Source organism: Archocentrus centrarchus, chromosome 20 (genome assembly GCF_007364275.1).
Source record: "Archocentrus centrarchus isolate MPI-CPG fArcCen1 chromosome 20, fArcCen1, whole genome shotgun sequence".
Taxonomy (NCBI): domain Eukaryota; kingdom Metazoa; phylum Chordata; class Actinopteri; order Cichliformes; family Cichlidae; genus Archocentrus; species Archocentrus centrarchus.
The window spans coordinates 18687123-18701072 of NC_044365.1; the positions used below are offsets into that span (position 1 = coordinate 18687123).

Consider the following 13950-nt stretch of genomic DNA (forward strand, 5'->3'; position numbering starts at 1 on the left):
ATGGGATATCACTCAAGTTCATATGTGTGTGAAGGCAGACGAGCGAATACTTTTGGCAACATTGTTTGTTTGCAGAGACTCTAAATTACAGGAAGTCAACTTAGAAATCAAAACCGAAAACTGAACGCTGTCAAAAATAATGTGTTTTAGTAACATGTTTTGGTGTTATTCAGTACCGAAGCAGCTGAAGACAGAAATGACGAAAAATATCGTTATTCAATTACTTATTTAGCCAGTAGGTTACTGATGACATCTTGTTTAAAATGGGTGAGATGCTTTTATTTTGAAGAACGTACTCCGGAAGTGTTGCATACATAGCCGCATCAGCCGGCTTAATGGAGATTCTTGGATAGTCCTGTTTCACGGCTAGAAACGTGTTCTTAATAATGGCTTGTCATATGTTCTTGCTCTTGCTTTGCATTTCTCTTTTATATCTACCGATTTATTCATCAGCAAAGAGTGACAGACTGAATGACAAACCTATAATTGGTAAGTTATCGCGTTTTTAACGCGTTATTTACTACAGCGGTCATAAGCTAACATGCAGCTTTACACCTGGGAGGCAAAAGGCGACAGTAACCCGAACTCTGTGTTGCTGTTACTGTATCGCTCTGCAAAGTGGCTGCATTGTAAGACAAGCGTCGATTCATTTGGGCTGTGTTTTTCTTCTAACAGGTGTGCTGGCTCAGGAGGTTTATTCACCCAAACCTAATCAAACCGCGTACATCGCTGCCTCTTATGTGAAGTTCCTGGAGTCAGCTGGAGCGAGAGTTGTACCTGTCATGTGAGTTATCTAACATACCATGCTTTCAGAAGATAAGAGGTTGTGTAATAGCGTGTGTTAACCCAGTGTCGTTGCACTAAACTTTGAACTTCTTATTTCTGCAGGATAAACCGGACACTGGAGGAGTATAAGAAACTGTTCAACTCAATCAATGGGTCAGTTTGTTAGAATACATGCGCAATTAGACTGTTAGGTAGAACCCCGTTTGGTGCATTTAGGACTTTTTACGAGCAGCATCAGGTGTGATTAAATCTATAGTACAGGGAGGAGCGAGGACATGTAAGGCTTTAAAAGTAATTTATAAACGTTTCAGATTAATTCTACATCCAACAGGTAGCCTGTGTAATGTTATGAGGATGTGAGTGACGTGGAAAAAAGTTTGAAAAAAACAGTAGTTGACAACCTTGGTCATTTGTATGTCAAAACAATACAAATTATATTACACCCGTGTTATGTTATTACATTTTAAAAGTCATGTAAGGCTCTAAAGTTCAGCTTACCATGAAGATATGGGAAAGGGCTATTGAAGCGAGGTTAAGAAGAGAGGTGATCAGTGAGCACCAGTGTGGCTTCATCTCGATAAAGAGCCCTTCAGATGAGTGTTAATGGAGAAGTATAGAGAATGTTAGAAGGAGCTTCACTGTGTCTTTGTGGATCTAGAGAAAGAATATTACAGGGTGCCAAGAGAGGAAGTGTGGTACTGCATGAGTAAGCCAGGAGTGGCAGAGAAGTATGTGAAGGTGGTGCAGGACACATAAGGACAGCGAGACAGTGAAGTGTGTGGTAGGAGTGATAGATGGGTTTAAGGGGGGGATGGAATTTCGACAGAGATCTGCTTTGAGGCCCTTCTTGTTTGCAGTGGTGGTGGACAGGTTGACAGATGAAAATATTTTTAAACTGCAGATGACATTGTGATGTGTAGTGAGAGTAGGAAGCAGGTGGAAGGTGGTAGTGAAACCTGCTAGGATGTATGGTTTGGAGACAGTGGCATTAACAAAAAAACCAGAGGCTCAGCTGAAGGTGGCAGAGTTGAAGATGCTAAGATTCTCTCTGGGAATGACCAGAATGGACTGGATCGGAAATGAGTATATCAGCTCGGGTTGAGCGGTTTGGAGATGAAGTTAGAGAGGCAAGGCTGAGAAGGTTTGGACATGTGCAGAGGAGGGACAGTGGAGGAAAAGAGGAAGACCATAGAGAAGAGTCGTGGATGTAGTGAAGGAGGACAAGCAGAGGGTTTGTGTGACAGAAGAGGATGCTAGGGATAGAATGATACGGAGACAGATGGTCCGCTGTGGCGACCCCTAAAGGATGCAGCTGGAAGAAGAAGAAGAAGAGTTTACTGGGGGCAGATGTAACTGCAGAAACTACTGCAGCACTTTGATTATGAGTTATAGTTCAATAAATATTTTACATAAAAACTATAGTTTAAATATAATAATCAGTTTATTAATGTGCCATAATATTGGTTTGTCAGTCACTACATTTGGAAACAGATTTTTAGTACTTATCAAACCATATGGATTTTCAATTTAGTGTTATTAGTAATATTTGTTTTATTGGCCAGCACTACCTGGATATTTGCAAATAGAAAATATACCTCATTTGAAACCATAGCAGATCAAATTTTAACATGTGTTTAACCTTTGTGCATGTTTTCTGTTCTCTTCTTCTATTTTGACTCCATTTTCTTTGTTTACAGGATCCTTTACCCAGGCGGCGGTGTCAGCATTGTCTCATCTGGCTATGAAAAGGCTGCAAAAATCTTTTATGAGCTTGCTATTGAGGTGAAACCTTGAAATACTTTTAACTGTGTTTAAAGATGTGTATTGATGTTGGATTATTCTGGATAATAACAAGGGTGTATCTGACAGCAGCATGTTGGTGTTGTTCCTATAACATATTAATGTTGATCTGGAAAGATTAACGTCACTGACAAGTAGGGCTGGGTGGTATGCTGGTCCGTTCACTGCTAGAATAGTGAAGATACGATTAGTAGCACTTATAACTGTTTGGAGAGGGGACCTCTATTTACTCTGTGCCCTCCTTATAATCAAGAATTAATCTTCAGCAGGCTCAACATCATAGCACATAATAATTTGTGAAAGAAAATATTTCTAACACTATTACAGTGTGGTAACTGCTGGGAGGTGCTCGGCCTACTTTCCTTCATCTTCCATCTGTCTTCACTGTTCTTGAAAGAGCTGTGAATCAGCAGAGAGGGCAGAGACGCAGCTGCTGTTGAGAGAGACAGACTCGTTTTGCTTCATTTCTGGTAGCGCTGCTTCTGTGCTGGACTTTCACTGTGAGAGTGGCTCAGACAGTTACTCCACACAGGAAACCAGGTGAGACACAGGTAATCTTGAAGGCTGATTTAGACTCTGGCAGGGAATCTTTGTAGAGCCTGTGACATGACCTAATGTATGTAAGTGGCCTACCAGCATTCATGCTTTTGCGTTTAATTACCTTGTAGTCATGTATATATGCCTAATAAAGAATGAGCCACTGCACACCTACATAAAGGCTTACTTATGCAGAGATCATTTTAATAATAATATCATGATATACAGTGAAACTACCAGAATCTGCAGTCATACCGCCCAGCCCCACTGACCAATTTCATGTTGTGATGGCATAGCTTAACAACTTGGAGCTATAAATACTAAATCATAGAAGCAGCCAGCACTGTCGTAACAGCTCATGCCATAAAAGCTATAAATGTTTTCAGGCGAACAACCGTGGCGACTATTTTCCTGTGTGGGGCACCTGTCTTGGGTTTGAACAGCTGACATATTTAACGAGCGGAAAGGCAGTACTGTCATATACCAATACGAGCGGCGTGGCGTTGCCTCTGAGCTTCACTAATGGTATGCTTTTGTGTTACTAGACTTGATTGTTTACCAGTGTGAAAATCTAGTGACCTAACTTTTTTTTTTTTTGCCCAAGTGTGAATTCCTATGAAAAGATTTGTTTTTATTCAACATGAACAAAACTACATTTTTAAACCTATTTTTTTTTTTTAAATCTTTCAAACTCAGTGAATTACTTTAAAAAAAAAAAAAAGAAAGGGCAGCTGAAGTAGTAAAGAGATTAAAATGCTATCTTTATTTTGTGTTGGAAAATTAATCCGTTTTCATGTCAAGGCTGTACCAGCACACAGTTATTAGAGGACCTTATCTTTAGATTAAATAACCTCATATATTTAATGAAAGTGTTTGGTGAAAAATTGCTAATTAATCATTAAATAATCCTTTACATTTCCAGAAGCCAAAGACAGCAGGATGTTTAAAGGCTTCCCTGCTCAACTCATAAAAGCTCTTGCTTCTGAACCACTGACAGAGAACTCCCATAAGTGGAGTTTGGGAGTATTGGTATGTCATTCATTATTATTATGATGAGAAAATACTAAGTCAACAGCTTGTGATTGAAAGGAGCAGCTGCTTGAATGCACTTTAACTAACCTGTCAAGTCTTTTTTTTTTTTCTCTCTCAGACTTACAATACAAATGAGGAGCTGAGGAAGTTTTACAAAGTCCTGTCTACAAACACGGATGGAAATGTAGAGTTTGTGTCAACAGTGGAAGGTACTTAGTGTGTAACTCAGCATTATATTACTAAGTTTACACCAAAATCAAGAACTGTTTTTACGTGTTCTTCCTCTTTCCGTACCTCTTGGCAGCTCATGAGTATCCTATTTACGGGACACAGTGGCATCCAGAGAAAAATGCTTTTGAATGGAGACAGCCTTATATTCCACATTCTCCATCAGCGATCAAGACCACCTTCTACATGGCTGAATTCTTTGTCAGTGAGGGTATGGACGTAGCATTATTTTTGGTTTCTTTTAGTCTAGTACAGGGGTGGCCAGCTCCAGGCCTCGAGGTCCGGTGTCCTGCAGGTTTTAGATGTGTCCCTGATCCAACACACATGGATCAAATGGCTGAATTACCTCCTCGGTATGCAGTCAAGTTCTCCAGAGTCCTGCTAATGACTTCTATATTTGACTCAGGTGTGTTGAAGCAGAGACACCTCTAAAACCTGCAGGACACCGGCTCTCGAGGCCTGGAGTTGAAGACCCCTGGTCTAGTACTGTAGCTGAATATACCAAGTAACTGGTGATGTGTAAGTCTGGTATTGTTTTCTCTCTCTATAGCCAGGAAGAACTTTCACAAATTTGAATCTGAGGAGGAAGAGAGCAGAGCACTGATATACAACTATAACCCTGTTTACACTGGGACTAAGTCTTCCTTCGAGCAAATCTATTTTTTCTGACGACTGTTAGCAGAGTGCTACTCCTGTTTAGCAGCTGATTGGCTGCTTCAGTCATGACTTGAGATTGTTTACAGATAATTTAACTTGTTTGGTTTTTGTATTTGTGGTTCTGTTTAAACTGCAGCCAAAGTCTGAAGTGAAGTGGAAAGATTTATGCAGGCAACATAAATATTTATATAGTGCAGGATTGAATGAATGTATGAAATGAATGTTGTGGTTTGTGGGTGCTGTAGCTGGGTTTACAGTTGGATTGCACATTGCTGTAGTTTAAGGCCCATTTGTCTCAGCCTGACTTTGCAGTTATCTTGTGAGTTGAGAATATAGAAAGAACTTTGAGAGAAATGTTGATACCAAGGGAAGAGTTCAAAAGGGAGCAGATATTGCAAATGATGCTCTTTGTCTGCCAAATTTGATATAGATTATTTGGTAATATGGTCTGGGATTGAGAACTAAATTATTTGAAAGATTACCATAGCTTCTAGATTGGAGGTGAAGTGCCTTAAGACTGCATTCTATCTAATGATCAGCAGGTGGCCAAAAAAAATCAGATTGTATAAATGTTTTTTGTAAATTATGATCCTGTTTAAATCAAACAATAAAGCAGGGGTGGCTGCCTTGTGTTGGATAAACCCTTAACATATTAGCCTGCTCTTTTCACTGATTCTCAGCAACATCCAAAGTCTGGTTTCCAAAAACCAAGATGGCAAATTAACAAGCTCAAGCCTTCATAATCATAGTCCACAAACCTATGAGCTCTGCCCAGCATTTATCCACCAGATTAGTCTGACGTCACTGGCTATTTCTGGGTCCAAATGCGCCTTCGGTTCCCAAAAGTAAACAAGCACTGAGGCACCAGTAACAGCTGAAAATGGTTGAAATTATTTGGATGCCAATAAAGTATTTTACAAACTGTGGGCGACCACAACAATCTGCCTGTGACCAAAACAATCATAAGGTTTTCGGTGCAGCGCCCGCTTTGTGACCAATTTCACCTGACCACAGCCAGCAACTCAAGCAACCACTCGCCAACTGCTTGGGGAATACATACTTTCCCAGCGACTGGAGGTTGCCAGTGGGCCGCTAATCGGTTTTTAGGCCTGTGTGACTTTGGACGTGAAGATCTGCATCTGCGAGTCCACTGCAAGTGGATATATTTCATCATCGGACAGTGAGCGCAAGGGTCCTTACAGATGTCCATGCCTGCTTTGTTGTGACCACAGGGCCTTGTCTGCAGAGAATTTACAATGCACCAACTATGGATGTGCCCTATTATTTCTAACCCTACACATGAATGGTGTCAGCAAGAACGCTTGTTACTGTTCATAAAAAAAGCGGCAAAACACTGCAGAATGTTAAAAGGGCAAAAGTTTTGTCCACTGCAGTCAGTGCTTGGACCTGGAAACAGGGTTGTTACGTCATCACTTGGAGTCTGTTTTCAATTTGTTCTGCTTCCCTGAAGTGGCCATAAAACTTAATGCAGCTTAAAAAAAACCCCACAAAAAAGCATGCTACAAGAGGCAACAAGAGAAAACAATAAAGGCTGATAAAATATCAGTTTTTATTCTAACATTTACCTTCATGCCACAGTCTGCCATTAATGTCCGTCTATGCTTTGGATAACAAAGTTTGAGCATCTGGGGAAAAAAGTCAACAACCGTCAAGAAAGTTTGTTGGTGCCACGGGCATTTATAAAGTCCACTTTCAACTCAATTCAAGGACAGCAACAGGAGAACAGAAATGAATAGTCGAATGTAACTTCCAAAATGCTTTATGCACAAATAACACTCAGATATTTTTTTCTGTTTCTTTTTTTTTTTTTTTTTTTTTTTTTTTTTTTAGAATAAAATGATATTTGAATAACATTTACACATCAAGCTGACGAGACTGGGATCTCAATCACAATACTACTGGAAATGTAATTTATGCAATCCAGTAAGGAACATTCAAGATGTCAAAAATTACCATGTCGAACTGAGCTATCAGGGATAGTGCTGCAAATTACCTCATAACATGCATCGAAGCATAACACAAGTGGCCATTCAAAAAACGAACAAAAACAAATAAAAGATGTTAAATTAAAGTTGTGCCTCGAGATGATTTTTTTCCCCATTATACAAAGTTCAGGAGACAGGGTCCCTTAGGCTTCTTGTGACACTTTCGTTCAGTGTATTTGCTAATTTACACTCTGAGAACTTTTTACGTTCACTATTGCACTTTTCTTCACCTACCATTCTCATACTTATAAGCAATTGTGCATGCAGATTCTGTACATTTTAGCTTTGTCGTACTGTGAGTGGGTATATTTTGTGAGATGATTTGTCAGTTTAAAAAAAAAAAAATTAATTTGCTGCAAATTACTCTATTTTGAGCTATTAGTAGAAAATATTGTTTTATTAGTCCCAAGACACTGAAGGGATTACTTATTATTAGTGTTATGAAAAAGACTGATACTACTCACATACCCGGTAAACATGAACTTACAGCCAGTTTGTTAGTATAGCATAAAGATTTGAAGCAGAAGAATAGAACCAGCTAACCTGTTTCTGTCAAAAGGTTTCCAGATTAATTTATTGCCAGCATCTCTGGTGACTCCAGGAAGTCCTTGCTCCTGGCCAAGATATAGCCCAGTTTGCCATAACCTCTCATAGAACACATCATAGATAACCTACATAGAGGTGGCTATCCAGGATAGCTGTTTCCCACAGCTCCCAGTCTTTGTGCTAGGCTCAGCTAAACAGCTTCTTGTAGCTTCATATTTAACAGTGAGAAATGGTACCAATCTTTCCAAAAACTATTCTCCAAAAATCCACTCTATAAATGCAATCCTACAGCTGGATGTTTTCTGACAAAGTAAGGCACAGTGACTAAAACAAGTTAATGCTTTTGTTTTTTCCAACATTTGAATAAAACTGTGTCAGATTAATGAATAAGAAAAGCTATTTTTTCCTTCCTTTTCAAAACGGGGAATTCTGTCAGCATCACTGAAATACATAAAATCAAATTACAAGATAAAACCAACATCAGGGCAAATGTGAGTAACAAAAGAAAAACATGTTATAGCCGAATGAATGCTCGTGTGCTATTTTACATACTGTAAGAACAACAGACACAATCACAGTCCAACATGAAAAGTTCTTCACAACTTTAAAAATAGTAACATTTCCTGTATCCGCACTATTCCAGACACCCATTATGAACAATGCCAGGTAGCGTTTTTCACCAGGGGTCTGATTTTCATTAATATACAAGCCCACAAGTTATGTGCTATAAAGTGTTCCTTCTCCTCACAGCTTTAAGTCTGTGTGAGAGCTGATGCTTTCTCGCCACTGCTTTTGAGGGGCTGGTCCTTCCCTGTGGTGGAGGAGACTGCTTCCTGTCAGTATTTTCCCAAACTTCATGTCAGGACATCAGTCTTTACTGGCTCCCAGGAGCCTTTTGGATTCCAACTCAGGTCAGATGGGAAGGGAGGGAGGACAGGTGGAGGAGCAAATCCGTCGTCTGCTGGAAAAGGCAGTCTCAGGTGCAGCGCGTGGACACAGCGAGGAAAACGATGAACCAAGGACAAATGAGAGTTGCATACTGTGGACACCAGGGACGGAATGGAGGTAGGTAGATGACCAGATGGGTGGGGAAGATTTGGGGCGCAGGAGGGGCCCTACGAGGCCAGTCTAACCCTCGTCTTCAACCTCTTCTTCCAGAGCCTCCTCAAACAATCTTTCTGGTAGCCTGAAGCACTCCTCAAAGAAGTTCACCAGGGACTGACTGAGGTGCTGCCTCGTTGCTTCACTGTGGATGAAGTGACCCTCGTCTGGGTAGATCTTAAACACAAAGAAGGAGGTTTTTTTTTTAAACAGAGTTAATCAAAATGAATCCCAAAATTAATGATTGAACTTCTTCACCAGGATCCCCCAGATTGATTCTGGTCTCACAATATCTTAACATGATTACACTTCCCCACTCTCATGCATTTATTTAAGGGGCATGCTAATAAAATGAATTATAAATTCCAGACTCTGTTGACAGAAACAGCAGTTTTTTAGCTAAAAAACAAAAACCCAAAACATAATCCGTTTTACTCAGTAACTCAAACTACCCAACTATTCAAGGCTACAAAGTCCTGTGTTTTGTGAGGTGAAATTGCTCTCTCAGTGGAGTCTGCTGAAGTATTACTGCTTCATTCCCTCACCAAACAGAGCTGCCTGGTGGGAGTAAAGTGGTGAAAATCTAGTGTACACTCAGAAAAATACCGCAACAAAATTGATTTATTTTAGGTGGCTATAATCAGTTTTCATGCTAACAGCATTATTTTACTTTGCTTCTCTGCTGGTTGGCTACTGTGGATCAGAACCTCACACAGCTCATAGAAAATGCACAGATTCAAAGCTCTGTTTTGAGTCTGTACCATGAAGAACTGAGGCAGCTCTGAAGGCCAAAAAAATCCAGCATGGTATTAGCACAGTGTACCTAATAAAGTGTTCAGTGAGTGTATATTACCAGAGCTGCAGGTCTTTTTTAATACTCCAAAACCAAAATAGAGTCAGTGATTAGAAATATAGACAGTAACTGAGGAGTAGTGGTTATTTGAACTTATCATATACTAGCAGAGACTCAATATTAATACTTGTGTGCACACTAATGTATCTGTTGGTCAGTAATGAGCTTTGATGAACATTCAGCAGCAGAGCATTGTGATATAAATGGATTAGTCCTGGTGTTAATGCAGGATGCCCAAGGAGGTCTTATAATCTCATTATGTGTGAGGCAGGCATTGTGAAGGGCTAATCCTCTGCCTGCTGTGAGACCACCACTGGGATCGCAAAGCTCCCAGAGGCTGGACTGAACCGGGAAAAGAGACTGTATACCTGTAGGGTGTAGTTGGCCTTTTCACTGATGAGCTGGGCGATGAATTTTGCTGTATGTTGAAAGTGGACTTTTTCTGGAGAAAGCAAATGAGACAGATTAAATGTGTTTTTCTTTTACATATTTAGTTACAAGGATGCTTGTAATTCCTGACCTACCGTCAGCAGTAGGATGGATAATCAGAAACTTCTTATCCATGAATTGAGATGCTCTGTGTGCTAAATTTGCCATCTGGAAAAAAAAACACATTTTGAGCAGACTATTACTTTAATAATTATTAAAACTGCAAATGAAATGTAAAATGCAATTCCAGTTAAATCTTACTGTGTATGCCCTTGTGTCAGGTTTGGGCAGTCCGAGGTATCTCTCAGAAAATGCAGAAGCTAGAGGGGAAAATAGGCTTAGGTTAATTTTTATTTGCTTTGATGTTGAAATCAAAAACTTCCTATTAATCACTCTTTGTTTGAGCCCCCCTCAAGAAAAAAAAATAAAAAATTTAATACATTCAGCCATCTACACATTCCTTAGTTTTGATGCTGTTACAACTGTCTTCATTTGCAATTCCACACTTCCAGTGTCATGGCACATCTCTCACCGCCTCTGGCAGACTGAGAGAAATCAAATAGATGGGAAATCAGTCACACCGCAACGCCCAGCTCCTCCTTAATTTGCACTTTCCCAACTCGGTGCGCCCGCAGCTACAACAGCGCCGTGTCTCCTTCTGTCTCTCACATACTGTCACTCCCCCCGATGCACAGCACTTCTGCATTTCACACATTTTACTCCTCGGGTAGCCGAGGTGAGGCCGGTGTAGTTAACTTTGTCTGGCGCCGATGTGAGCGGGTTCTAGGTGTGTCTGCGCCATCATACTCACGAGTGCGTACGTGTGTGACGAAGTCCCTGAAAACACATCCCAGCTGTGGGGTTAAAGGTGCTAGATTTGCAATCTGTTTTTCCCTTTTCCTCTGAATACATTCTGGCAGTGCTGCCTGAGCTTGAGCGATTATGCAGGGGTACTGCATTTGCTGCGAACACATAGCGGAGACTGTGGAGATTTTTCAAATGCAAAAAGCTGCAAACAAACACAGCTTACCATACAATTCAAAATCAGTGATGGGTGAGAGGACAGCGCCACATTTTACAGGAGATTCCTCACCGCTGACCAACAGGCTGGTCACATAGCCTCCGTATACCTGGTGTACAACAAATGCACATTAATACAGTGCAGTGCAGAATAGACTATTTTGCTCAATTTTTGGCCCCAAACTTACACTGTAACACTGCACATACTGACACTATTCTCACCTTTCCAAATGCTCCAACTCTGTTTTTGTCAACATAGGGCTCCTTTAGCATAAAACTGTCAAAGATAAACATTGGTTCAGTTTGACTTTTCTAAAGACTCTCACAACAGCAGCTGTAGCTCTAACCTACAAAATGTTTTAGCAGCTGTTTGCAATATGTTATTCATTACATTATATTAAATTCACAGTGTTTAACAGTTATGCATTCAGTCCACATTTCCAATCCTGCCAGACCAGCTGCTTTCAGTATGTGTACAAAATATATTTTTGCAATAGTAAATAATGATGAATTTACAGATTAGAATGGAAAATTTATTTGGCTGTGTGAATAACTGTTACACTGTTTGATGCCTGTGTGTGTGTGTGTGGTTCTTGTTTTCACATACTTGAGAGCATCTTTCTGATCCTGCTCCTCAAACACGCCCAGTTTCTTCTGGATCCGGTGCAGCAGGTTGGTGCCCTGGAAGCCGCTGCCTCGCCCGTCACAACGCAGCACGATGGCACCAAAGCTGCTCACCAGCACCGTGGCCCAATCTAAGTGAAACTGCTCCGTAACCATCTGGCCACCAGGTGTCCCATCGCTGCACGACAGACGAGCAGAGCAGTGAAGTGAAATCAAGACTGTTTAAAGTAATGCAATTCTTATTTCAGTCCCACATTTGTGTCCATGTGGAAATGAAGTGCATAAACTTATGTCCTAATTTTTTGTAACCAATTTTTAAATTAACCTTTTGAGCTATACTGTGCAGAAAAGCAACAGAAATCAGAAAAAGATGGAGCTGATTAAACTCATTCAAATTCAATGGCATGACTGCTAAATGCTTTTCAACTGCAAGTTATGGCTGAGATGAAGAAGGTTCAGTCTGATTTAAACTTTTATAGATATAAAGGGCCGTGCAACGAAATACTGTAGTATTTTTTTTTTTGTCCTAAACCACTGAGGGGCTTAGATTTGACCTGCAGAATAAAATATATTACTAGGCCCGAGAAAAGAAATGCTAATGAAAGAATGGGGTGGGGAAGCGGTTCAGTTTCCCCTCGTCCCAATGCAATTATTATCCAGCAGGTGTAGAGGACAAAGAAGTGCATCTCTGAGTTGGATAAATATGGCTGATCATTACTCTGCTTGGCATGTTTGCATTGATAAGGATGGATATGTCCTTGTGTAACTTGGAGTGTAGACATAAGATTGCAATTCTAATTCACTCACACACATAAACTTTTGTTGATACATACACAAGCAGGAGCAGCGGGTAGTGTGATGTTTCCACAAAGCCGGCTGGTTTCAGGATCTGCATTGACAAGGCTGCAATGTCAAGTCAAACAACTGTTACACAAAAGCAACTTAGCCCTCTTTCACACACACAACAGCAGGCTGTATCTAAAGGATGGACATAGGCCCTGGTTCTGTGTCCTAACTGTAGGGCCAATTTTTTTTTGATTGCTAAATGAAGTCAAATTGTATGGAAGGCCATGAGAAAATATGAGGTAATAGAGTTCATGGGCTCAGTTGCTGGTTATAAGATACTGAAAACACAGCACTGTAGGCTAAAAGCCAGTTGGATCATGACCGAAGCATAGAGGCACAGCCCTTTTCAGCCGTTTAATAACCATAGATGGTATAAATGATGGCCGTAGCTACTGTGATGTCACCTGTTGGTTTCTGAAGACCCGTTTTGAAGCCTTGAGATGAGCATCTCTGCCATCGCCATCTTGGTTGTAGAAAAATGGATGTACTGAGTAGGGGCGGGTCTGACTGTCAAACTACTCGCTCACTGCCTAAGGGCTTGTGATTGAGAACTCATTAGCCAATGAGCCAATGACAATACCACAGATAATGCTCCTTTTTGAAATGTGGTACAACTATCTTATGACCGAAAAATTAGTGACTATATCCACAATATTGGAAGGAAACTGTTTTTAGAAGTCAAGTCAGAAAGCCATTTTCCCATAGAATTCTATAGGACCAGAAGTCTTTTTGAAGCTACAGTTATCACCCTTCACATAGAGCGCAGGTTTAAGGGCTATAAGATGAACTATAAGCTGTATCCTCCATGTAGAAGAACAACTAAAAAGAATAAAACTAAGCGCTATAGTTTATACACCCTGAAACAACAAGCTTGGCATGCGGTCAGATCTGCCCCACTGATTTCAAATTATGTCCATCTTTTATATACAGTCCCAAATATAACATTTCAAACCTGATATGTTTGTATGATTGTCAAACATCCTTTAGCTCCATTCATTCTAAAATAGAAATACGCATAGGTATTTTGAGGTCCTTCACTCTGGTTGCTAACACAGAAGTCGTACGTATAATACTATATTCAATAGATTTTGTATGCAGATAACTATTATACCTTCATCATGAACATTTGTCTTTTAAATGTCCAATAACAAACTATTATTCAGTAAAAGTCTGGTGCTCTGATGCTTACTGTAGTCTTCCATGTTGATCTCCTTGTACTCTACTGTGGGCATCTGCATGGAGTCCAAGGCCTCCCTCACGTTCTCATTGCTCTCCAGTTTATAGACTTCTGCAATACCTGGAGAGAGTACATGAGATTACAGTTTATAGTATTGTTGTTAGGCAGCTCATGTTTCAAATCATTGATTTGTTACAGCAGCAGAATACAGAGTATTCTCCTCACAAATATGCTACATGTAAAATTCAGAAGTGATAAGAAAAATATCCCCCCGGAACCTACAGATGGATGCTGGGGTGGTATAGGAG

At 40.3% G+C, this 13950-nt stretch overlaps 2 protein-coding genes across 2 annotated transcripts in view; one reads left to right on the forward strand and one right to left on the reverse strand.

The window, feature by feature from the left end:
* The first annotated feature begins 279 nt into the window (after positions 1–279).
* ggh (gamma-glutamyl hydrolase (conjugase, folylpolygammaglutamyl hydrolase)) lies at positions 280–5884 on the forward strand. Its single transcript, XM_030755960.1, has 9 exons — positions 280–489; positions 676–784; positions 889–939; positions 2484–2568; positions 3510–3648; positions 4046–4152; positions 4274–4364; positions 4460–4594; positions 4934–5884. Exons 1-9 carry the CDS (start codon positions 387–389, stop codon positions 5050–5052), a joined length of 939 nt encoding a protein of 312 aa, XP_030611820.1. The 5' UTR covers positions 280–386; the 3' UTR covers positions 5053–5884.
* Positions 5885–6965: 1081 nt separating this feature from the next.
* The window catches only part of LOC115799454 (dipeptidyl aminopeptidase-like protein 6), a 114767-nt gene continuing 107782 nt past the window's right edge, over positions 6966–13950 (reverse strand). The window contains exons 18-26 of the mRNA XM_030756631.1: positions 13655–13762; positions 12453–12522; positions 11603–11797; positions 11218–11272; positions 11006–11105; positions 10237–10295; positions 10071–10143; positions 9915–9988; positions 6966–8870 (exon numbers count right to left, since the gene is read on the reverse strand). Of these exons, the coding sequence (XP_030612491.1) occupies positions 8721–8870; positions 9915–9988; positions 10071–10143; positions 10237–10295; positions 11006–11105; positions 11218–11272; positions 11603–11797; positions 12453–12522; positions 13655–13762 (884 nt within the window). The 3' untranslated portion in view covers positions 6966–8720. The remainder of the gene's footprint in view (positions 8871–9914; positions 9989–10070; positions 10144–10236; positions 10296–11005; positions 11106–11217; positions 11273–11602; positions 11798–12452; positions 12523–13654; positions 13763–13950) is intronic.